This window comes from Melanotaenia boesemani, chromosome 11 (assembly GCF_017639745.1).
Source record: "Melanotaenia boesemani isolate fMelBoe1 chromosome 11, fMelBoe1.pri, whole genome shotgun sequence".
NCBI lineage: Eukaryota > Metazoa > Chordata > Actinopteri > Atheriniformes > Melanotaeniidae > Melanotaenia > Melanotaenia boesemani.
Window position 1 is genome coordinate 1,351,447 of NC_055692.1, and position 26,156 is coordinate 1,377,602.

Here is a 26,156-nt window from a genome sequence, read left to right on the forward strand (position 1 = left end):
CATTACGTATCCAGCTGGAAACTACTTGTGTAACGGGCCCGGAGGGACGTGAACCTGGGACACCCTGCCAGCGGAGCTATCCAGCCTTGGTAGCCATACTGGCTTTTCTGTCCGTTAAATGTGGTCCAGAGCAGGTTCCCTCTGAAGGAACGAGTCAGTAAATGCTGCTGGTGTTTGATGTGCTGACGTGGTGGCGGCTGCCACTGTTTACATGAGCGGAGCAACTTCCTGATCAGCCTCAGTCTGAGGGAAGCGAGCTCACTTCTGGTTCCTCCGCCGGCATGTCGGCATGTTCTCTGGTTTCCAGCTGGTCCTGTAGGTCCCTCCTCACACAGCTGATCTGATGGAGAGCTGATCTGGATGCATGGGTAGTTTTTTCCTGAGGACATGGACCTGTGGTCTCTTACCTGGACCATGATGAGCTGCTGCCTTGGTGCCTTTTCTCTGGGTGAGTCCACCACATGCCTCTGATTTAACAGATTTCCTACACAAAGATTAGCACTAATGCAGGGGCAGTTTTTATTTATTTATTTTTATTTAAAATTCTGTTTATATGTCAGTTCTTATGCTTCAGCTACCAGGTATTAGTGTGAACTTCAGATGTGTGTTGGTGGTCTTTAAGGAAGGTTTTTATTTTTGCATTTTTCCTCAAGCCTTTAATGCCGAATGTATGTGAAACATACAGTTTCTGACCTTTTGGATAATTTTTTGGTAAAAAACTTTGGCTTAAAAACCCTTCGTACACAATCTGATGCTTGTCTTCAGCCTCCTGGTAGATACTTTTTGGACTTCCATAATTTTGAGTACATTAATTATATTTTTTTACATTTTGTTAAAGGGCGAAATAAAGACTTCATATTTAAAACAATTAGACTTTTCTACCTATTTTTTCTAGGGTATGGCTTTAAAAGGATAAGCAGCAGATGTTTGATGTTTTTTTCTCCTAATCCATAAGCTTGTATCGATCCGTTCAAAGTTCAGTGTGTTTTGGTTGGCAGCCAACAGCGCACACGCTGCATCAACAACCTTAAAGAGCTGAAAACTCCGCAGGACAAAAGAGGATTCACGAACTCTTGTTTGTTTCTGTCAGAAGTGACAGTGAAAGGCGCTCAGCTGATGCCATGTGATGAAGATGATCGTGTGTGTGTCAGCAGCCCTGGAGACTGTGGCCCCCGAGCATCTTCATCTGTACTGAGTGAGAACACACACACACACACCGCTCCTGTCTTGTTCTTATTCTCGTTAAACTCAGTTACATCAAATTTTTCATCGAGATGTTAATTAAAATCAATGCAAGCCTAAATCCAGTATTTGTTGTCCCTTTACTGTTACAAAAGAAAAATAGATTCTGTGTATGTGGAATAACTGAGTGGCAAATGTCAAATGTTCCTCTGTAATGTTGACAAATGGTTCTGACACATTTTGGCTGCTATAAACAAAATGGTAATTATAATAATTTCAGACTGGCTTCTGTGTTGTTGCTGAGAGCCGACAGGTAAACCTCCCTGTTTCCAGAAACACCTGCATCCAGCAGACATGCTCAGACACGATGAGCAGGACCACTTCTTCTGTCCGTTACTACGGCTCCCTTCACATGGACTAATGTTTCATCTCAGATCAGATTCCAGCTGACATGGATCAGATATTCCATGATGGACGGATTTAATACGATCGTAATGTTTTTGACATGCATACTAGAAGAAGTATTTTCTTTTATTTTCAACCTCTTCACCATTGAAATACTCAATAATTTTGAGCTTGTTCAGTTTCTAACAAAAATGCTGTTTCCAGGGTTATAATGGGATGTTTAGAGATGGAGAAAGCAAAGCTTTCTGAACCACTGAATCAATATGAAGCAGTTGTGTTGAAATGTCCATGAAGCGTTTGACACAATAAAACATGGTGACATCTGCTGGCCAACTTCCATGAAACACGGCCTCTGGCATGTAGGACACCGCTTTCATGTGTCTGAAAATCTTTCTAAACCCTAAAAATAGACTTGTGCTATAATCTGATTGTACCAGCTGAAATCCTGTATTTAACTGTTTGCTTCTGATAGAAATACAAAATATATAAAAAATACCAGAAACATAAACCTGCAAATGCTACTACTGCTGTAGAAAACGATGGTGAAGCTGTGGATTATTTAATCTGAGTAAGGCTTCAGGCTGTTCCTCGTCTTTACTACCTCTTCTTTGGAGCTTTGGAGAAGAGCTGGAATGTGTAGATATCTCTTAGGAAGCTTGGAGTTGTTTTGTGGGTCTTCTCTGGAGGCAGGGCTCAGCCAAATCAAGCTGAACCTCCACGGCTGCTTCCGCTGTTGCATTTAGTTTCACTGCAGGAAGTCAGAGCAGAAGCTGGTGAAACACACTGCAGGCATGAATGTCTTCTTTTATTTTACACAGACTACGCAGCGCAGCATTGAAGAGATTATATAAAAGCCCAGTTCAGGTAATAAAAAGTGCTCCAAACATAAGGCAAGGCAAATTTATTTGTTTAGCACATTTCATGTACAAGACAATTCAAAGTGCTTCACATAAAACGTTTCAGCAGGATGCAGAAAGCAACACAAGTGCATTAATGATAATAAAAAAGATCTTGCTTTTAGGTAGTCCTGCCTCCATTCATCCTTTCTCTCCTTCCCTCACTCTCTCACTAACAAACTATCACATAAACACTCCCAGATATTCACACATTCACTACACACTCATCTGCCAGCCTTCCTGTTAATCTTTCCATGTATGTGTGCTTAATATGTGTATAGCTGCGTTTCTATTACCACTAGAATTGCACAAAACCGAAATATCGCAATAAAGCACCGGTAATAGAAACGCCTGCGTTTAGAAAAACCTCTCAAATCTGGCTAAATAGTTTTTACACTCAGAAGGTTTTTCGGAGGTTTCAGAAGATTTTATGAGAATACGAGTTTTTAAAATGTGCTTTAAATATGAGCGAAAAAATTAATTTTTTTCCAGTACAAACCCGTCCAAGAGTAAACAACAACAACAGATAAACATAAACAGGATGAGGCAGCAGCCGCCGAGCAGCGCGGCATTTTCACAGATAGAAAAGACAACGTGAGGGAGGGAATGGGTGAGGGGAAGAGAAGAGGCATCTCTACACTGCCCCCTTCAGGCGAAGAAAACGCACCTCAGTACATTTTCAGACAGTCACAACATAAAAACACGTGGTGGGGGAGGGTAGGTAGGGTCTCCCATCGCAGCCAGGTGTAAATGCAGCTGCTGAGAGCGCATCCATCCAACCCACCGCCTGGGAGTGGAGGGACGGGGGAGGGGTCCAACGAAGGTAGTGAATCATGAGGAGGGTGTGTCTGTAATTGTGTGTGAATGTATGCGTAAGTAAGTGTAAGTAAAGCATGTGAACTCTCTCCCAGTTCATTCTCCAGTCTCTGCCGCCAGAAGGAATGAGGCGGCCTCGGGATCCAGGCAGAGTCCACATCCCAAGAAGATGGGAGGGGGGCAGAGCATCAGACTGCATAACATTCCAGGGGAACTTGATAATCAGCCATCCAAGACCAGTTCAGGAAGCCAGATTAAGATAACAGCATTTGTTTTGTTTCCAGGCTAGAGCATGTTTCGCCTGCCTTAAGTTCTCAGTGGTCTTGTTGGCTACTAATCATCCGAATTTGGATCAGTTTCCACCCAGCTGAGCCAACAGCTTCTCCAAGTTGATGTCGAGCTCTGGAACCGCAACAAGCTTGCCATTGTGAGCTAGGATGGCATCCGGTTTATGGTTAAGCTCCTGCAACGCTATAGTCTGATTGTTCACAGCTTGACACAGAAATCCAGCAGCTTGCCAGTGACCGCCAACAGTACCTGAACTTTGCGATACACCAGGAAACCGCCCGCTCCAAACAGCAGAAAGCCAGTTATCATGAATCTAAATGTATAAATGTCCTCTGCATCCTCAACGGAAAGAATCGACCCATGACCTTCCACACCCCCCAGGAATCCATCACGTATCCAGCTGCGAACGTTCCGCCAGGAGTGGCTCCCCTACGCCCGTTTTTCGGTTCGAATAAATTTGGTCAATAGCATTGAGAGACCAGCTGATCAGATCCATGGTTCAAGATTCAGAACAGAAATGCAGAGAGAGGCTCAGAGATGACAGGACAAGAAGCAGGGCAGAGTGGGGAGAAGGAAAAAGTGTCCGCCTCCGTCGAGTGCAGGAAGAGAAAGGTCAAAGTTGAAGTTACCGAAACCTCACTGGAGCTGGCCGTCAATCAGTGAAACTACAGCAATAATGTGCATGAGACTCTCTTCCTCTCAAAACCCAGACAGATTGGAGGGATGTTCCTGGTGCACTAAGAAACTGATGCTCCCGCCCTGAATTCAACGCTAGCGCCACAGGCGAATGACGTCATGAAGCTTCTTTTAGCGAGTCACATGACATGACAACAGCCATGATTCTTCGCTTTGAAAGATCAATGCAAAGTCGAGCCGTCTGCATCACAAGGGATTTATCTGTCTGGAAAACTTAAAGCTAACCTGAGTTAGCATCATCTTGCTCATTATGCTAACAGCGCAATAATGTCTAGAAATAGAGAGGGTGTAATTTAAGGCTAACCATGATAGTTTCTTTCTCTATGAGAAACAAAATGAGTAAAATCAGGTGGAACATGAGAAAAACAGCAACTGAAAAGAGAATTAAGACCTGATGCAATGTCTGCGTTAAATCAGCATGAGTGTGTTGAGCTGTTTAAACCTGGAACCTCTGGAATTAATATATGTGTGTATATGGGGCGGCAGTGGCTCAGGCGGTAGAGCAGGTCGTCCAATGATCGGAAGGTTGGCGGTTTGATTCCCACTCCCGCAGTCAACTGTCTTTGTGTCCTTGGGCAAGACACTTAACCCTCCTTGCCTCCAGTGTTGGCATCGCTGGTGTATGAATGTGTGAATGAATGTTCGGGGGTGGTCGGAGAGGCCGTAGGCGCAGACTGGCAGCCACGTTTCCGTCAGCTTGCCCCAGGGCAGCTGTGGCTACACACGTAGCTTACCATCACCAGGTATGAGTGAGGAGTGGATGAATAATGGATTCACAATGTAAAGCGCTTTGGGTGCCTTGAAAAGCGCTATATAAATCTAATCCATTATTATTATTATTATTATTATTATTATATATATATAAATGAATTTATTAAGTTCTTGTTGCTTTCCTGCAGAGACCCTGAACATGTCCTGTTACTACCAGAATCTTGCAGACAGGATGGGATCCCTGACATGTGGCTGGACTCAGGAGTCAAACACTGAGTCTGACGTTTCTCTGGTCTTCACCAGGTCAGCCCTGCTCAGCATTCACATCTAGAATAATATCTACATCGATATGGACCAGGTGTTATCCTGCATCTATCAGCTGTTAACATATCTGTTTCCTTCCTTTCTTCAGCTGGAATAAAGTCTTGTCGTGTCAGGGCATCTTCAACCCAGCAGCCACCCTCAACGTAACGGCCCGGATAAGGAACCACATGACCGGGACACAGATCTGGTCTCAGCCTCATTCCGTGTTTCTGTATCTTGCAAGTTAGTCCTTCCAGCGTCTTCATTCCACCAGCTGCAGAACCAGCAGACTGTTGGACACGAATTGAAAACGCCTGTCTCCTTGTCTCCCCAGTCAAACCCTCCCAGCCCGTTTTAACGTTACTTGGCTCCACGGAGGACTCGGTGGTGCTGTCGTGGAGTAGCAGCATTACTGGCAGCTGTCAGCTTCGCTACAGACCCAACAACACCTCCACGTGGACCCAGGTCAGCACGTAAAGCTGTTTAAACCCTCAGCTCAGCCACAAGCAGCCCATGTTCCACCTTCTGCTGTTCCCTTTGATGCCAGAAGTATCTCATTTTACAGTGTTTTGGCCAAATAGGTGGCGTCTGAAAATGACGGAGCATCTCGGTTTTATCTCGGTGAGAGGAGCTGATTTTAGGCATGTAGGTGCTTTGTTACAGCCACCAGTTGGTGGCAGTAATGCACCAAATCACTCAGTAATGCACCCGATGCCAAGGACACAAGAAGAAGTTGCATCAAATAGTGAAGAACCTGTAGAAACCTGTCGCTCCTTTAGACAGGAAGTTAAAAACAGAGCAGAAATGAGTTTTTGTTCCACCAAAGTGCCTCTATCCCAACATGAAGCACGCATTTATTAAGGCTACAACATCACGTTCGACACCTTAAAGTACTGTTTATGTTTATAATGTTTTTACAGATAAAATCACAAAGTGCTTTACAATACAAATCCATAAAAACATAAAAGCTCAGCATTAGTAGGAAATTGAAATTAATAAAAGTCCAACTTTAAAATTAAATTCAGTTAAATTTTTAAGTCACTTAATTCTGGATTTAGTCTTTATACGATGTTAAAAAGTAATTAGATACGTTTACGTTTTAGTAGAAAAACATCTAAGATATTTTTAAAAGACGAACTTTGAGCACGTTTGAAGATGTGAAAAGCTGATTCCATCACTCTGCATGACTCAGCATATTCTTCCCATCTACTTTACTATTTCATCAGAAAAGAATATTTTGACCTTTCTGATTGAGGAACCATGATGTTTTTAATAAACTTCTTTTTCTTTTGAGTTGAACCTGAAACAAAGTTCAGATTTTTATCAGCTTGCCTCCATCGTGGCAGCTCTAGTCTGTTTCCAGTGAACGGGTAAGTTACCTGATGGATTAAAGTCTTTGTTGAGACTGAATTCAGTCCAGTAGGATCATCATGTGTGGGATGAGGACTCAGAGAATCAACATGGCCTCCACAGACCTGCAGCAGACCTCAGGAATCTGTGTTAAAACCAGGTTTTGTTGCCAGGTTGTGGACTCCATCACCGTCCTCGCCCGTCAGAACGTGAGCTACAGCATCGCCAAGCTGCAGCCGTTCACCGTGTACCGAGCTGCTGTGGCCTGCAGGGGGAGGTTCGGCGTGACCAGCGACTGGAGCGCCGACGTCACCGGGAAGACGCTGGACAGAGGTGAACGTCCACATCCACACATCAGGTTCTGGGCTGGAGACTCCACCTGTCGCTTCATCCTGGTTCTTTTCCAGCTCCATCCAGACCGTCAGATGTTTGTTACAGACGTGAGGAAACTGGATCTGGAGGATCTGCTCTGCTTCATCTCATGTGGAAGGTGAAATATGGAGTTTTACCTTGTTGCTTGGATCTTTGTCATGTTTGATCACTGCGTATCCGAAGCGTCTGAAAAATAAAAACTGAGGTTTTCCTACTGAAAAATAGAATCAATAAAAATGAAGACAAAACTGGAAAGATCACAATAAACAAGTTATTTTTTCACATTAAAACAGATCAACTCCGCCCACTGAAAACTGAAGCTAAAACAAAACTGGTCAAATCTGACTGTAAAGACAAAATATGAAGCCCGTTTGTTGGCATCAGTAGGAATTATTTCCCTGTGATCCCAGGATGTGGTGGTGTATGGAAGCCCAGAGGGGCCATGACTGTAAGTATTTATTATAATGATGTTACCTCAAAATCAGCAGTTAATTGTTCTGCAGTCCTGAATTCCCGAAGCTGGTTTTTGTTTAAGAACCAGATGAATTCATCCCATTACCTGGAGAAACCAGCTGCTTTAACTGCAGGGCTGGGCCACATCATCCTGCCGTAGTAGCTGCTTTATGAGCCGTTTTCTGACATGGTGAGATAATTGAGGTTAATTAGGGGGAGCTAGAAAATGAATTCATGTATTAGATATCACAGCAAACAGACCAGAGGACATGTGATGGACATGTGATGGACATGTGATGGACATGTGATGCAGCGGCCAAACCAGGCCTGCGCCACTGACCCACACAGAAGGGAAAACAAGCAACAATATGGACTCTAAATTTAACCCGCCAACCCTCCATATGCAGGTTAGAATGAAATCTGGCGACTAAAATGAAAAACCTCCAGGTTGGCAGGTGATGAATGGGTGATGCATCTTTGAAGGGAATGAGAAGATCCAAATTAAATCAGGAATAATCAAACCTTTGGACTATGTTCTGCTCAGCAGGATTGTCCCCTAGACCCAGTAAGATTGGGGACTTGGTTCAGTTGGGGGCCTGGATTGTCTGCTAGACTCGGTAAGATTGGGGACTTGGTTCAGTTGGGGGCCTGGATTGTCTGCTAGACTCGGTAACATAAGGGGACTTGCTTCAGTTGGGGGCCTGGATTGTCTGCTAGACTCGGTAAGATCGGGGACTTGGTTCAGTTGGGGGCCTGGATTGTCTGCTAGACTCGGTAACATAAGGGGGCGGCAGTGGCTCAGGCGGTAGAGCAGGTCGTCCAATGATCGGAAGGTCGGCGGTTCGATTCCCGCTCCCGCAGTCATCTGTCGTTGTGTCCTTGGGCAAGACACTTAACCCTCCTTGCCTCCAGTGTTGGCATCGCTGGTGTATGAATGTGTGGATGAATGTTCGGTGATGGTCGGAGAGGCCGTAGGCGCAGACTGGCAGCCACGTTTCCGTCAGCTTGCCCCAGGGCAGCTGTGGCTACACACGTAGCTTACCATCACCAGGTATGAGTGAGGAGTGGATGAATAATTTTTTTTTTTTCTTTTTTTTTTTCAAGATGGCGCCGTCCTAGTGGCAGCCTGTTGCAGTAGTTCCACGCAGTTGTGTTAGTTTATTGTATTTTATTGCATTTTTTGTGTGTTTTTAATCTTTATTTTTACACTGTCCTGCGCATCATCACCACGCACAACAGTGAGATGCTTTTCATACGGATTGCACATTTTTTACTCTTTCTAATTGCACTTGGATCTCTCCGGATTACTGGGAGCCATGCCTACTACATCTCCACCGGCATTAGTTACACGCGCGACCAGCTGATGGCCCTGGGACACCCGGCTCTCTCGGCTGGAGAGAGGCCCTACATACCCGAGGAGCTAAAAAGGAGACGACGAGGCTGCAGAGCGGGGCTTAAACGGAGGACGAAGAAAAGAAAGTTTAAGCCCTACATCCCTGCAGTCATCACTGGTAACGTTAGATCACTGGCAAATAAAGTGGATGAACTGGAAGCGCTCGTCAGGACACAGAGGGAGTACCGAGAGTCCAGTATTATGTGTTTCACAGAGACGTGGCTGCACGACCAGATACCGGACTCTAACATCACCATCCCCGGCTTCCAGACAGTCCGAGCCGACAGAGACACCACCGCGACCGGCAAGAAGAAAGGAGGAGGCCTCGCCGTGTTCGTAAACAACAGATGGTGTCACCCCAGTCATGTCTCCATTAAAGAGCAGCTCTGCATTCCGGACATCGAGCTTGTCGCCGTCGGACTTCGCCCATATTATTTGCCGAGGGAATTTACCAGTGTTATCGCCATAAATGTTTACATTCCACCATCTGGTAACGCAGAAGCAGCGTGTGACGTCATCCACTCTGTAACTGCGGGACTACAGACGAAACACCCCGGGGCCTTCATCGTCATCACAGGTGATTTTAACCATGTGTCTCTCTCATCCACTCTTCCAACCTTCCACCAGTTTGTTACATGCACCACCCGTGAAAATAAGACTTTGGACCTGCTGTATGCAAATGTTGAGGATGCATACAGCTCCACTGCCCTGCCACCACTGGGCAGGTCAGACCACAACCTAGTCCTGCTCTCACCATCATATAAGCCTGTTGTTCAACAGCACCCAGTCACAGTGAGGACAATGAGGAAATGGTCTCCTGAGGCCATGGAAACACCGCGGGGAGCGCTGGAGGCCACGGATTGGGATGCGCTGTATGAACCACATGGTGAGGACATCGATGGCCTGACGGACTGTGTCTCTGACTACATTGGGTTCTGCATTGAAAACACCATCCCCACAAAAGAGGTTCGCTGCTACCCTAATAACAAACCGTGGGTTACCAGCAACCTGAAGATCCTTCTTAATGAGAAGAAGAGAGCCTTTAGATCGGGGGATCATGCTGAACTCAAGCGTGTACAAAGGGAACTAAAACACAGCATAAGGGAGAGCAGGGACAACTACAGGAGAAAACTTGAACACAAACTGGGGGACAACAACATCAGGGACGTCTGGAGGGGGATGAGAGAGATCACAGGCTTTCAGAGGAGAGGTGGGGGTGCAGCTGAGTGGGACAGGCAACGTGCCAACGAGTTGAACATGTTTTTCAATAGGTTCAACTCCAACCCCTCCTCCACTGGCAGCCCCTCTTCTGCATCTCAATCTCAATACAACAACTCCCCACCTCCCCCCACCAACACCACCACCTGCTGGGACCCGTTCTCATCTCCTGCCCCCAGGACTTCCTCACAGCCCCCACAGCTCTTCCCCACCTCCGGCTGCAGACACCTCTTCGCACCTCTGTTGTCACCTCCACCCCCCAGCCCACTGCTTACATCCACCTCAGAACCTGCTATACCCCCCACCCCCCAGTCTGGACTCCACATCACATCCAGCCAGGTGAAGAGAGAACTGGAGAGACTCAAACAGAGGAAAGCCGCTGGACCGGACGGACTCAGCCCTTATGTGCTGAAAGCATGTTCCGGTCAGCTCTGTGGAGTTCTCCAGCACCTCTTCAACATGAGCCTACGCCTTCAGAGAGTGCCAGTGCTCTGGAAAACATCGTGCCTGGTCCCAGTGCCCAAAAAAGGACGTCCTACTGCACTGGAGGACTACAGGCCAGTAGCACTGACCTCTCACACCATGAAGGTCATGGAGAGACTGGTTCTGGCGCACCTCAGGCCACTGGTGGGCCCATCACAAGACCCCCTCCAGTTTGCATATCAGCCCCATGTTGGGGTTGATGATGCAATCATCTACTTGCTGCAGAGGGCCTACTCCTCCCTGGATAGACCTGACACATCAGTCCGCATCATGTTCTTCGACTTCTCCAGCGCCTTTAACACCATCCAGCCTGGACTGCTGAAGGCCAAACTGCTGGACATGTGGGTGAGTGCTCCCCTCGTCGCCTGGGTAGACGACTATCTGACGGGCAGACCGCAGTTTGTGAGGATTACAGAAGCTGTGTGTCTGATCGTCTGATCAGTAACATTGGGGCCCCCCAGGGAACTGTGCTGTCTCCCTTCCTCTTCACCACATATACATCAGACTTTAAGTACTGCACTGAGTCGTGTCATCTGCAGAAATTCTCTGATGACACGGCCATTGTGGGATGTGTGGAGGGGGGGAGGGAGGCAGAGTACAGGGACCTGGTGGACCGCTTTGTGAGGTGGTGTGGGGAGAACCACCTACTGCTGAACGTGGCGAAGACGAGAGAGATGGTGGTGGACTTTAGGAGGAACAAGCCTCTGCCCTCTCCTGTCTGCATCAATGGGACAGATGTGGACTCAGTGGACTCATACAAATATTTAGGCGTCACACTTAACAATAAGCTGGACTGGTCCACCAACACTGACGCCATCTACAAGAAGGGGCAGAGCCGGCTTTACTTCTTAAGGAGGCTCAGGTCCTTCCACGTCTGCAATAAGATGCTGCAGATGTTTTATCAGTCTGTTGTGGAGAGCGCCATCTTCTTTGCTGCAGTGTCCTGGGGTGCGGGCATCAAGGCAAAGGACGCCAACAGACTGAAGAAACTGATCAGAAAGGCAGAGTCTGCTGTCGGCTCTAAACTTGTCACCCTGGAGGAGGTGGTGGAGGAGAGAATGCTGGCAAAACTGCTGGCAATCAGGGACAACCCCTCCCACCCCCTCCATAACACACTGGACAAGCTAAAGAGCAGTTTTAGCAGCAGACTGATCCAACCCCGCTGCTCTAAGGAACGGTACAGGAGATCGTTCCTTCCTGCTGCAATAAGACTCCATAACTCATCCACCTCTGCCAAAGCCATGATCACACAACTGGACTAAGCCAACCACTGAACTTACTGCAACCTATAACTGTCGCTTGATATTATATATCATATAATTATACAATATTTGTATCCTTTGCACATCCAACATTCTGTATCATCTTTGCACATCCTTTATCTACATAGTCATATTGACATATTAATATCTGATAGCTAGTTTCATTATTACTGCCACTGCACTTTATCTGCCAATCCACTCTGTATTCATATTTTATTTATTTCTAATTTTATTCCACTCTGGATTTCTATCTTTATTTTATTTCTACTTCTATTCCACTTTACTTATATTGTATATTTTACTTCTATTTTTTATTCATAGTTTATGCCACGTATGACACTGGACTACTGTAACAACGCAATTTCCCTTCGGGGATAAATAAAGTTGTCTGTCTGTCTGTCTGTCTGTCTAATGGATTCACACAATGTAAAGCGCTTTGGGTGCCTTGAAAAGCGCTATATAAATCTAATCCATTATTATTATTATAAGGGGACTTGCTTCAGTTGGGGGCCTGGATTGTCTGCTAGACTCGGTAAGATCGGGGACTTGGTTCAGTTGGGGGCCTGGATTGTCTGCTAGACTCGGTAAGATCGGGGACTTGGTTCAGTTGGGGGCCTGGATTGTCTGCTAGACTCGGTAAGATAAGGGGACTTGCTTCAGTTGGGGGCCTGGATTGTCTGCTAGACTCTGTAAGATCGGGGACTTGGTTCAGTTGGGGGCCTGGATTGTCTGCTAGACTCGGTAAGATCGGGGACTTGGTTCAGTTGGGGGCCTGGATTGTCTGCTAGACTCGATAAGATCGGGGACTTGGTTCAGTTGGGGGCCTGGATTGTCTGCTAGACTCGGTAAGATCGGGGACTTGCTTCAGTTGGGGGCCTGGATTGTCTGCTAGACTCGGTAAGATCGGGGACTTGCTTCAGTTGGGGGCCTGGATTGTCTGCTAGACTCGGTAAGATCGGGGACTTGCTTCAGTTGGGGGCCTGGATTGTCTGCTAGACTCGGTAAGATCGGGGACTTGGTTCAGTTGGGGGCCTGGAATGTCTGCTAGACTCGGTAAGATCGGGGACTTGGTTCAGTTGGGGGCCTGGATTGTCTGCTAGACTCGGTAAGATCGGGGACTTGGTTCAGTTGGGGGCCTGGATTGTCTGCTAGACTCGGTAAGATCGGGGACTTGCTTCAGTTGGGGGCCTGGATTGTCTGCTAGGCTCGGTAAGATCGGGGACTTGGTTCAGTTGGGGGCCTGGATTGTCTGCTAGACTCGGTAAGATCGGGGACTTGGTTCAGTTGGGGGCCTGGATTGTCTGCTAGACTCGATAAGATCGGGGACTTGGTTCAGTTGGGGGCCTGGATTATCTGCTAGACTCGGTAAGATCGGGGACTTGCTTCAGTTGGGGGCCTGGATTGTCTGCTAGACTCGGTAAGATCGGGGACTCGCATTCCTCCAGACCGAGATTGCGTTCAAACAAATCGCACCTTTTAAATAGCGTGTTCCTCTCCTCGCCAGAGACAGTGCTGCACCAAATATGACTGAAGGAGCAGATGAGACAACCAACGAAGAAGAAAACTGGCTCATCTATTGGTTAATGCAGGACGTGTGTTTCCATCTTGGAGCGGCATTGGATCCTGGCGGTCTTGGGTTAATCAGGTTTCTGTCAGAACTCTTACAGAGTTCTTCCACGTCTGACCGCAAGACATTTCTCTTCCCAGCGTTTGAGTCCACTTCCTGTGTTTGGTCCACTTGAAAACGGACTTGGTTTCCAGTCAAAGAGGCTGGTGGGACTGCAGCCTCAATCACCACATTTTTCCCATCAACGTAATTCCAGACGAGCCTCCGTCCATCGGCTGCTATGCTAAATATTTTAATACATTGGTGAAGACCAACCTGTTTGATCTCACCTGGTGTAAATAACTAGGCTGATTAGTTACTGGTTACTAACTGGTTTGTCAGTCTAGAAAAGAGAATGTTGTTGAGCATTTTTATTAACATCATGTATGATTTAATGCATTCAGTTGCACCCTCAGAAAACTGTAGTGGAAAACAACCCACCACAAAAGACATGGCCAAAAGCAGACGATATTCAGCCCAGCAGGCCATGACAGAAATGGAAAAGGCCATGAAAAATGTTGGCAAATGATGGTTTATGTACAGAAATATGAGCCATAGAAGTGTGACGGGTAGAGTTGGTGTAGATGTGGATCCATCCTTCACACCAGGAGAGCTGCATGCAGGACGATGAGATGGAGAATGGCTGCAGGAGCATTTCCATGAAAACCGTTAGAAGACAGAGGTAGCGTGCCAACAGGCAGACAGAAATAAAGACCAGTTTTACCTTTAAATTGCAGCACTCTGGGTTTTTAAAACCAACAAAATGATTAAAAAAAACTCACTGAATATTCATTTGAAAATCTCCTAATGTATCTAAAGCGTTCCTCTCTACTCAGGCTGCGGACCCTGAAAGTCGTATCGTTGGATACGAGGTAAGCATCAGTCCAGATGGAACGATGAAAAACGTGACAGAGGCGATGGCGCTCCTGGTGGTGGAGGAGGGGAATTGCACCGTCACCGTTCGAGCCTTCAACACGGCCGGTTTTGGACCCGCTGCACAGCTCAGAATAAACACACAGCGACAGATAAGTGAGTGTTTCTCTGCACAAATTAACCTCATGGTCTCATCCTGAGAAACCAAAACTGCATTAAAAGCAGACCTGATTCTCTACTGGAACAATAATCTGACCATTTCTCCATCAGCTCGTCAGTCCTTTGACTTTTTCAGGTTTAGTTCAGGCTGTGACTTCAACATTCAAACTACAGAAAACGTCTTTGCTGCCACTTTTATCATCACGTCTCATCAGTTTTGTGATGATTTTATGTGTGAGTGAGTAAGGGCGCATCCACATCCGTTCACGGTTAAATATGCAGCGGAGAAGTCAGGCAGATTCATGAGAACCAAACGTTTTCACTAAGATCAATGTTTGCGTGAGGACATGGTTTTAGTCATCAATGAGACAGAATACAGTCATTGTTCAGCGCATGTCAAATATCTCAGTCACAGAACTACTTTTTTTTATCTCCATCTACCAGTCTCAGCTTTTAAATCGACTCTATTTGACCTGAAACTCCTTCAGTTGCACAACATCCTGCAGATGTTTTCAGCTTCTTATCAGTGGAGAACGCAGCAGTTTGGTGACACGATGTTCAGATAAAAGCTTCCTGTCACATGATCTCAGTCCAAACATCAGTTCTGCTGTGCGGGTTGACGTGAGGTCTGCCTGGGCCTGTTCTATTAATCCTGTTGCTGTGTCCTGCAGCTCTCCTCTCCATCAGAAACCTGTGGATTTCCAGCTGTTATCCAGGAAATAAAGCGCTCCTGGTCCAGTGGATGCTCCCTACAGCTCCATCCTCCGCCCCGCCGCTCACCCACATAGCTGTTCGGTGGCGGCCAGAGAAGAGTCCGTCCTCCAGCCGCTGGTCCAGAGTCAGCAGCGTTACCACCTCCACCATCGTACCAGGTCTGAATGTTTTACTGAGGAGCTGCATGAGGTGTGAGAGCAACTCAACTCCATCACAGGTAGACGGTGTCAGGTAGACCATCACAGGTAGACAACCTCAGGTAAACCATCACAGGCAGACCATCACAGGTAGACAATCACAGGTAGACCATCACAGGCAGACCATCACAGACAGACGACCTCAGGTAGACCATCACAGGTAGACGACCTCAGGCAGACCATCACAGGCAGACCATCACAGGTAGACGACCTCAGGTAGGCCATCACAGGCAGACCATCACAGGTAGACCATCACAGGTAGACGACCTCAGGTAGGCCATCACAGGCAGACCATCACAGGTAGACGACCTCAGGCAGACCATCACAGGCAGACCATCACAGGTAGACTACCTCAGGCAGGCCATCACAGGCAGACCATCACAGGTAGACGACCTCAGGTAGACCATCATAGGCAGACCATCACAGGTAAACGACCTCAGGTAGGCCATCACAGGCAGACCATCACAGGTAGACAACCTCAGGCAGACCATCACAGGCAGACCATCACAGGTAGACGACCTCAGGTAGGCCATCACAGGCAGACCATCACAGGTAGACGACCTCAGGTAGACCATCACAGGCAGACCATCACAAGTAGACGACCTCAGGTAGGCCATCACAGGCAGACCATCACAGGCAGACCATCACAGGTAGACGACCTCAGGCAGACCATCACAGGCAGACCATCACAGGTAGACGACCTCAGGCAGACCATCACAGGCAGACCATCACAGGTAAACGACCTTAGGTAGGCCATCACAGGCAGACCATCACAGGTAGACGACCTCAGGTAGACCATCACAGGCAGACCATCACAAGTAGACAACCTCAGGTAGGCCATCACAGGCAGACCATCACAGGTAGACGACCTCAGGTAGACCTTCCCAGGCAGACAACTTCAGGTAGACCATCACAGGTAGACCATCACAGGTAGACGACCTCAGGTAGACCTTCCCAGGCAGACCATCACAGGCAGACCATTACAGGCAGACAACTTCAGGTAGACCATCACCTGATGTTGCAAGTGCTGTCACATTACAGGTGAAGTTGGAGGAACTTGTTCAGGATTTTGTCCTGCTGAACAATGTTAGGATTGATCATCTGTTTATACTTTCAGTTGCTTCCATGACAACAAAGAGTCAGCTTTCAGTACAAATAACTTTATTTATACAGACCAGTTCACAAAAGTCACCTCAAGATAATTTAACAGTTTAACTTAGTCCCCAATCCTGAGCTGTACTAGGAGACAGTTGAGAGGAAAACCTCCATTACAACCAGAACCAGGAAGGAAAACCTCCATTACAACCAGAACCAGGAAGGAAAACCTCCATCAGAACCAGAACCAGGAAGGAAAACGTCCATTACAACCAGAACCAGGAAGGAAAACCTCCATCAGAACCAGAACCAGGAAGGAAAACCTCCATTACAACCAGAACCAGGAAGGAAAACCTCCACCAGAACCAGGAAGGAAAACCTCCATCAGAACCAGAACCAGGAAGGAAAACCTCCATTACAACCAGAACCAGGAAGGAAAACCTCCATTACAACCAGAACCATGAAGGAAAACCTCCATTACAACCAGAACCATGAAGGAAAACCTCCATCAGAACCAGAACCAGGAAGGAAAACCTCCATTACAACCAGAACCAGGAAGGAAAACCTCCATCAGAAACAGGAAGACTGGCCAAGGAAAGTTTGAAGATGATCTGAAGGTAGAGAGGGTCTGATACCTAAAGCCAGACTGGGAGCTGGTACCACAGAGAGGGGTCTGGTTCTGGTTCCTGAGGCCAGACTGGGAACCGGTTCCACAGAAAGGAGTCTGGTTCTGGTTCCTGAGGCCAGACTGGGAACCGGTTCCACAGAAAGGAGTCTGGTTCTGGTTTCTGAGGCCAGACTGGGAACCGGTTCCACAGAGAGGGGTCTGGTTCTGGTTCCTGAGGCCAGACTGGGAACCGGTTCCACAGAGAGGGGTCTGGTAACTGCAGGTTCTACTGGAAGCTGGTTTGTCGCTGTCGTCTGAAAGGAACAAATCCATGGACCAGTTTTCCTGCATCAGTCTGGGATGGATGCGCCTCATTCAGGTTAAACATGTTATTTTATGTTGTGTTATAAAAGCTAAAAATGCATCTAAATGACATAAAAAGTGATGTGAAAAGAGCAAACAGGACGTTGACTTTCTCCAGCAGGATTTACAGCAATGATGTTTTTACTTCAGTGTTTGTGATGATGGGAATGAAATTAACGATGCATTTGACTAGTTTCCACGGCGATGGAGGATCAGATGAACCTCACTTTGTCCTCCCTGCATCATCATCTCATGTCATCTCACAGGAAATCATCTGCATGGTCATTTTCTCCTTTCTGTCCTTGACTTGATGTAATACTCCAACATCGTCATGGAAACAAGTTCATCAAACGATGGTCAGGTTTTCCTGTCTGACCGTGTCTTCTGATCCACCTCCTGATCCATTAGTTTTTCTCTATAACACATGCAGTACTTGTCTTCTAGGTTCACTCCATCTGAATGTCCATAAAATAAGAAAAGGTTGCTCTGGTCCATGAGGCCCAGCAGGTTTTAGAAGTTTACCCTCACCAGTGGAGATGCGGGGATCATGTGGAAAACTTTAGAACAAACTATTGAGGAGATCCCTTTCATTGGAATTTCCACATCTAAAACCTGCAGGACAGTGGTCCTCCTGCACCACAAAGAGGAATCATGCTCTGTAGAGCTGTGAAGGATCCGTTCCCAGGTCTGCTTTGTTGTCTAACGTGTGTGGTCTTTCCAGATCTGGATCCCAATGAGTCCTACATGGTCAGTGTGTTCCCGATCTACAACCAGCAGACCGGATCTCCTCAGTCTCTGTCCGCCAGTCTGCAGCAGGGAGGTAAAGAGCACTTCACCTGGTTTAGAGTCAGCTGACCTCTGACCTCTCACTTCGCTCTGAGCCGGATGATCACATGATGAACATTTCTTTAGGATGTGGAGAGAAAAACTAGTTCAAACTGGGAATCAGACATGTTTGTCTCCTCAGCTCTGATGGAGGCGGTCAGTCTGAAGGTCATCAACGTGACCAAGACAACACTGACCATAATGTGGGCGTGGCAAAGGAAGTCTGAACCAATCAGAGTGGACAGATACAGCGTGATGCTGAGGAGAGACTCTGACAGGCAAAGTAGGTCCCCTCCTAAAACGTCCTCCATCAGGGCGGTCCCAGGTCTGAGGCGCCGTCCCCAGGTCTGAGACGCCACCCCCAGGTCTGAGACACCGCCCCCAGGTCTGAGGATTCGCCCCCAGGTCTGAGGCGCCGTCCCCAGGTCTGTGGATTTGTCCCCAGGTCTGAGACGCCGCCCCCAGGTCTGAGGATTCGTCCCCAGGTCTGAGGCGCCGTCCCCAGGTCTGTGGATTTGTCCCCAGGTCTGAGGCGCCGTCCCCAGGTCTGTGGATTCGTCCCCAGGTCTGAGGCAACGTCCCCAGGTCTGAGGATTCGGCCCCAGGTCTGAGGTGACGTCTCCAGGTCTGAGGATTCGTCCCCAGGTCTGAGGCAACATCCCCGGGTCTGAGGATTCGGCCCCAGGTCTGAGGATGCATCCCCAGGTCTGAGGCTCCGTCTCCAGGTCTGAGGATGCATCCCCAGGTCTGAGGCGCCGTCCCCAGGTCTGAGGATTCGTCCCCAGGTCTGAGGCGCCGTCCCCAGGTCTGAGGCGCCATCCCCTGGGGACGTCCCACTTGCTAATTACACGCTTTTAAACGGGGAATTGTCTCTTTCCAGCTCTGTTTCTGTGGTCGGACCAGCGGCAGCACACCTTCTCCAGCCTGAAGCCCAACACTGAGTATTCGCTTCTCCTATTGGCTGATAACGTTTCTAGAAACGTTTTGACTGTGGTGACAGAATTTGGTGAGTTAAGATAAATAGAATGTTAATGTTAATGACCAGCTGGATTTAAAATGCTTCAAAAAACAAACATTTAGTCCTTAAAAAAAGCAAGAAATTCTTCTGATGACACATGAGGTCATTTTAAAGGTTTAAGAAGTTAGCCGCACAGTTCCTTCGACTTACTGGTACCATCACGGTTCCTTCGACTTACTGGTACCATCACGGTTCCTTCGACTTGCTGGTACAATCACGGTTCCTTCGACTTGCTGGTACAATCACGGTTCCTTCGACTTGCTGGTACAATCACGGTTCCTTCGACTTGCTGGTATAATCACGGTTCCTTCGACTTACTGGTACAATCACGGTTCCTTCGACTTGCTGGTACAATCACGGTTCCTTCGACTTGCTGGTACCATCACGGTTCCTTCGACTTGCTGGTACCATCACGGTTCCTTCGACTTACTGGTACAATCACGGTTCCTTCGACTTGCTGGTACAATCACGGTTCCTTCGACTTGCTGGTACCATCACTGTTCCTTCGACTTGCTGGTACCATCACGGTTCCTTTGACTTGCTGGTACCATCACGGTTCCTTCGACTTGCTGGTACAATCAGGGTTCCTTCGACTTGCTGGTACAATCACGGTTCCTTCGACTTGCTGGTACAATCACGGTTCCTTCGACTTGCTGGTACAATCACGGTTCCTTCGACTTGCTGGTACAATCACGGTTCCTTCGACTTGCTGGTACAATCACGGTTCCTTCGACTTGCTGGTATAATCACGGTTCCTTCGACTTACTGGTACAATCACGGTTCCTTCGACTTGCTGGTACAATCACGGTTCCTTCGACTTGCTGGTACCATCACGGTTCCTTCGACTTGCTGGTACCATCACGGTTCCTTCGACTTACTGGTACAATCACGGTTCCTTCGACTTGCTGGTACAATCACGGTTCCTTCGACTTGCTGGTACCATCACTGTTCCTTCGACTTGCTGGTACCATCACGGTTCCTTTGACTTGCTGGTACCACCACGGTTCCTTTGACTTACTGGTACCATCACAGTTCCTTCGACTTGCTGGTACCGGTGTGGTTCTGGTTTTCTACCAAGGCTAAAAGGCTGTTTTTTTGTCCAGATGAGGTTCCAACGGTGGCGACGGTGATTCCTCTGCTGCTGTTGGTCGTCACTGTGATGACCATCTACATCCTTTTCAGGACCATGTGAGTGACCAAAAAAACCTCCAATTCACTTCCCTTCAGCTTCATTATTATTATTATTATTATTATTATTATTGTTATTGTTATTGTTATTATTGTTATTATTATTTTTATTATAATGCAGTTTATTGTAGAGCAGCTAAATGTTCTGTCATTATTATCATTAACTCTGTTTCTATAAATCAGCTCAAACCAGAGGAACGATCGGTTTCTTCCTGCTACTGTCAGATTCTCGTGATTGGCTGTAATTTCTCTGTACAGGTACAAGTCCAACTTCTTCCCCATTTCCAGTCCCAAAGGCAGCTTGGCAGGCCGGTGGCTGATGGATCCGAACCGTCAGGTAATCTGATTTGTATCTGGATTGTCTTCTGGCCACAAACCTCAAAATGATCTGAAAGACGCAGTAGTTCATAAAAAATAGAATGAACCAAACAAGCTGCAAATCAGACCAAAAATCAAACCAACTGAAGAGACAAATAGAAGAAAATCTTCTGCTAACTGGGATAAAATTACACAGAAAAACAATCAGCATCAATAAAGATTGAAAAGTGACTCTAAGCAAAATGACTGAAAACAGACATGGAACTGATTCAAAGGAGAAAAAAATGTAAACAAAACTACAGCAGAGACGGAAATATGAGAAAAACATTTCGTTCATCTGTGCAAAGCCCTCCACCCCATGACCCCAGACTGGGAGGAGCAGACTTTCATCCGGCTGAAGGCGTCGGCCTGATTAAACCAACAGAATCACATCGTCTGCGATATGCAGGGTCAAGCCTGCCAGGTAACACCAAGCAGCGCTGGACAAACATGGCGGACCTGGGCGTCACTGTGTGCCAGAGGCCGAACGTCCTAAAGGCTGCATTCACTGCTCATCTCAGTCTTTAGAGTAGAAGCTTTATTGTCTTTGTTCCAGCAGCAGCTACACGTCAGTTGTTAGCATTAGCAGTAACTGCCCAGGTTATATTTTAAGGATTTATAGGCAATGATGCAAAAACAATCAGCAATATTAGGAGAGTGAAGTTAATAGAAAAAATTATTTAGCGCAAACATGACTCCAGTAATTTTCTATGAGGCTAACCGTGTTTTATATATACAAACAACTACATGCAGCCACATCACATCACTGTGTGATAATAGAACATGCAAACTAAAAAGTGTTTACACAGAATTAGTGATGACAGCAGTCAGAGGGGGGTGAGGGGGGGGGGGGTGGTTCACAGCCGCGAAGAGCCAATGAGCCGTCTTAATTACCCAGTGCAGCTGTTTTCTATTTGCAGCTGATTGCATCCGTAGGTCAGGACCCTCTCCTCTCTGCAGATGTAGAAGTTCTCCAGCAGAAACGAGGGGCGTTTCTTCCTCTTCAGCGTTCTCTAGAAGAAGAAAGGCTGCTGGACCTTTTTTGTAATGTTGGGTGGTCTTAATGGTCCAGCTCAGGATGTCTGAGACGTGCAGGACGAGGAATTTGAAGTCCATGTCGCCCTCCACCTCCTCCGTGTTGATGCTCAGGTCTGAGAGCTGTCTCGTCCTCTCCTTCCTGAAGTCAGTGATGTCTTCGTTGATTTTCCTGGTCTTCAGGTTGAGATGGGTGTCTTTACACCAGGCCGCCATAATCTGGACCTCCTCCCTGTACAGTCTCATCGTTAGAGGTCAGTCCCACAACGATGTGTCATCAGGTAATTTGTCGTGTTGGAGCTGTGGGTGGCGATGCAGCCGCGGGTGTAGAGCGTGAAGAGGGACTCGGGACGCAGGAGGAGCCTGCTGATCAGTCAGCTGTTTTTGGTTACCTGCATGTGCTACCAGATGTTGGCATAAAAGTGAGACCAGCTGATTAATGTGGTCAGACTGGATGGGGACTTGGCTGCAGATAAAAACTTCTAGATCAGGGGTGACCAACTCTGGTCCTGCAGGTTTTAGATGTTTCCTGCTGCAACACACCTGACTCAAATCAACAGGCCATTCATTAAGATGCAGAACTTAAAAACAAGCTGTTGGAGAGATATGTGTTGCAGCATTTAGAACCGGCAGGATGGTGGTTGTGGAGGACCGGACCCCTGATCCAGATGCATATGTCAGCAGGTTTGTGGGTCCTGTACATGCTGCTGCTTCTCATTAGATGTCTTTGTAAGTTGCAGCGCGGCTCAGAACATCCAGTTCTCACTGCATCTGAGCAGCTGCCTCCTCACAGTTCAGTAAATAAAAGTATACAATAACTAAAAGAAAGACTAATAAAATCATGTAAATAAATAATATAAATAAATAAACCAATTAAAGTAAATAAATAAAGAATGAAATCAGTAAAGTAAAAATGAAGCTGTTTGTCATGTGAAGGTGTGAAGTTATTTATAAATGATAAAAATGAAGTTAGAAATATTTTAAAGGATCAGCATGAACCGATGGCAACGTCGAGGGAGACCTGTGGTCTCAGCGTCTGCTGATGGTTTTACTGGGAATTTGACACCATCCTCCTTCCTTCCCTCCAGCAGGACTCTGCAGAGCCCAGGATTCTGGATCTGGGGGACTTCCAGGTGCTCGGAGAGAAAAGCCTGATCATCCTCAGCCCGGCTGATCAGCTTCCATCAGAGGAGGAGCTGCACGAGGACATGTCCCCACTGTCAGTCCGCGGCTTCGGGCTCCAGATGTCCACCCTCAGGCTGGACACGGTGTGTGTTTGTGATGCTCCACCAATCACAGAGCAGTCCGGCCACCAGGACTCTGAGACGAGCCGAGAAGCCGAAACCACCCTGCTGCTCAACCCGCGGGAAGCTAACGGCTACTTTCCTCAGAAAGAGGAAGACGTTTGTCAGATTTCACAACCGAGTGAGACACCTCAGCACATCCTGGACGGCAGCCGTGGCGGTTATCAGATGACCAGCGAGTCCTTTCTGAGAAAACTGGAAGCTGAAACATTGAGTGACGTCTCCTATCTGATCTGTGATGACAAGTATCTCTCAAACAGCTGCTGCAGAGCAGAAACCACAGAAGAAGAGAAGACAGTCAGTACTGCTTGAACTCGGAGGTCAAGCAGCTGAACTACAGCTGTGATGTAAAATATAACCAGGTTAGAGTTACTGGATCAGTTTAAACGTGGCTCCGGCTTCAGACCGGGGCTCCGGCTTCAGACCGGACTCCGGGAGGCCAGGCGTGAAGCTGACTCAGACGAAACACGGGGACAGCAAAAGAAGAAAATATGAAAGAAAAAATGTTTGCAGACGCTTAACAGCAATAAAATTTAAAGTTTTTTTTCTTCTGATGGATCGGTCTGACTTCTTGTTTTATTGGTGGTTGGTAGAACGATCACCACCACCAGCACGGCTGGATCAGGTCGCCCCTGAACATCTCCTGAGATGTTCTTTTCTAGATCAAACTTCACTTTTGTTGCTCTGAATCTTGTCCTTTCTCCACACTGCAGCTTTTTGTTTTTACTTGGTTAAACATTAACCTGAGTCATGCTCACCCATGATGATGTCCGTCAGTTTCCTTCTTCTTCTGTCCTTTTTATTCTGTTTAATTCTTTACACTGACTTCTGAATCCTGCTGTTAGTTTACAAAGAAAAATCCATTCAGGATCTTCTGGGTCATTATGAAACCAAATAGATCCCTTAGGTCTAGCTAAACTTGGTTTAAACAAACGTGCACATCTGAGCTAAACTTGGGCCAAACGTTTTTTGCCTTCTGGGCTGCAGATTTGCTTAAACTCAGCTGCTTTAAATCAAGTTAAAACGTTTCTTTGTGCTGCCTTTTATCAAAACAGCTGTTAATTCCACACGTTGGAACTTTTATTTTATTCTATTTGAGCTTTTTCTGTCCAAAAGTTTGTTTTTAATGTACTTTTGCTTCTTTGCACCCTGCTGTGATGCTTTTAGTGTTTTCTGTAAAGCACTTTGACGTAAACAGTAATGAAGACAAACTTCATAAAACTTCATTAGTTATGTCTGAACTGGATTATAATGCAGCATAAGTCTTGTAGTTTTTTATCAGGACCTGCACTGATGTGGCTTAAATGCAAAAGCTAATATTTGCATTTTCCAAATAGAACAGATTTATGAAGCAGCTGCAGACTTAACTCCTTTCAGATATTTTTCTTGGGAAACCACAAACTCTCCAAAAATGTGAATCTTCTGAAGTTCAACATGGGTGAAACATGAAGGGCTTCACCAGAGCTTCTCTTTTCTTAGTTCCTTACATGTAAATTAGCTGGAAAGTCCTGACCAGGAGTCTGGATCGGTTCCTTAAGCCTGGTACACACAACAATTTGTTTAATCTTATGAGATTTTTCATTGGTTCGAGACCTCACACGTGAAAATTACACATCAGGCATTAAACAGTTTTGATCGTACTGTGGTGTGCTCCGAAAATGTAATCACAGAACAACACACAAAGAACGATGCTGTCCCACAACTCATCTACAATCTAGTCCTCCGTGCCGGAAAAATTTTGAAACGTAGAAGAAGAACCATAGGAACAACTGGCAAAAAACGTAGAAGAACCATAGCAACAACCGGAAGAAAACGTAGAAGAAGAACCAAAGCAACAACTGGCAGAAAACGTAGAAGAAGAACCATAGCAACAACCGGCAAAAAACGTAGAAGAAGAACCATAGCAACAACTGGCAGAAAACAAAGAAGAACCATAGCAACAACTGGCAGAAAACGAAGAAGAACCATAGCAACAACCGGCAGAAAACGAAGAAGAACCATAGCAACAACCGGAAGAAAACGTAGAAGAAGAACCATGGCAACAACCGGCAAAAAACGTAGAAGAAGAACCATAGCAACAACTGGCAGAAAACAAAGAAGAACCAAAGCAACAACTGGCAGAAAACGAAGAAGAACCATAGCAACAACCGGAAGAAAACGTAGAAGAAGAACCATGGCAACAACCGGCAAAAAACGTAGAAGAAGAACCAAAGCAACAACCGGCAGAAAACGTAGAAGAAGAACCATAGCAACAACCGGCAAAAAACGAAGAAGAACCATAGCAACAACCGGCAGAAAACGAAGAAGAACCATAGCAACAACCGGCAGAAAACGAAGAAGAACCATAGCAACAACCGGCAGAAAACGAAGAAGAACCATAGCAACAACCGGCAGAAAACGTAGAAGAACCATAGCAACAACCAACAAAATGCGTAGAGGAACCATAGCAGCAACCAACAAAACATGTAGAAGAACCATAGCAAAAGTCGGCAAAAACAAAAAGAACCATAGCAACAGTCGGCGAAAAACGAAAAACCATAGCAACAACTGGCAGAAAACATATAACAACCATAGCAACAACCAACAAAATGCGTAGAACCATAGCAACAACCAACAAAATGCGTAGAAGAACCATAGCAACAACCAACAAAATGCGTAGAAGAACCATAGCAACAACCCACAAAATGCGTAGAAGAACCATAGCAACAACCAACAAAATGCGTAGAAGAACCATAGCAACAACCAACAAAATGCGTAGAAGAACCATAGCAACAACCAACAAAATGCGTAGAAGAACCATAGCAACAACCAACAAAATGCGTAGAAGAACCATAGCAACAACCGGCAAAAAACGAGGAACCACAGCAACAACTGGCAGAAAACGTATAAGAACCATAGCAACAACCAACAAAATGCATAGAAGAACCATAGCAGCAACCAACAAAAAATGTAGAAGAACCATAGCAAAAACCGGCAAAAAGCGAAGA

The 26,156-nt window shown here is 46.5% G+C and overlaps 1 protein-coding gene and 1 long non-coding RNA gene across 4 annotated transcripts; one reads left to right on the forward strand and one right to left on the reverse strand.

The window, feature by feature from the left end:
• The first annotated feature begins 49 nt into the window (after nt 1–49).
• On the forward strand, nt 50–23,659 carry LOC121649098 (interleukin-6 receptor subunit beta). Of its 3 annotated transcripts, none has more exons than XM_041999655.1 (15): nt 50–448; nt 1,091–1,195; nt 5,183–5,297; nt 5,410–5,540; nt 5,632–5,762; nt 6,821–6,980; nt 7,055–7,137; nt 14,271–14,463; nt 15,138–15,338; nt 18,164–18,262; nt 18,410–18,550; nt 19,148–19,273; nt 20,389–20,473; nt 20,732–20,810; nt 22,954–23,659. In XM_041999655.1, the coding sequence occupies exons 1-15, from the start codon at nt 388–390 to the stop codon at nt 23,479–23,481; spliced, it is 2,238 nt and encodes a 745-aa protein (XP_041855589.1). In that variant the 5' UTR covers nt 50–387; the 3' UTR covers nt 23,482–23,659. The 3 variants fall into 3 exon arrangements, with proteins under 3 accessions (XP_041855589.1, XP_041855586.1, XP_041855587.1); XM_041999652.1 differs by having other exon boundaries at nt 51–448; nt 5,407–5,540; XM_041999653.1 differs by having other exon boundaries at nt 53–448; nt 5,407–5,540; nt 22,957–23,659.
• Nucleotides 16,221–16,419, reverse strand: LOC121649101. The gene is made up of 3 exons (XR_006012065.1): nt 16,384–16,419; nt 16,300–16,327; nt 16,221–16,257 (listed from the first exon to the last, which is right to left on the reverse strand). It is a non-coding gene; the product is annotated as an uncharacterized LOC121649101 (long non-coding RNA).
• Nucleotides 23,660–26,156: the final 2,497 nt, after the last annotated feature.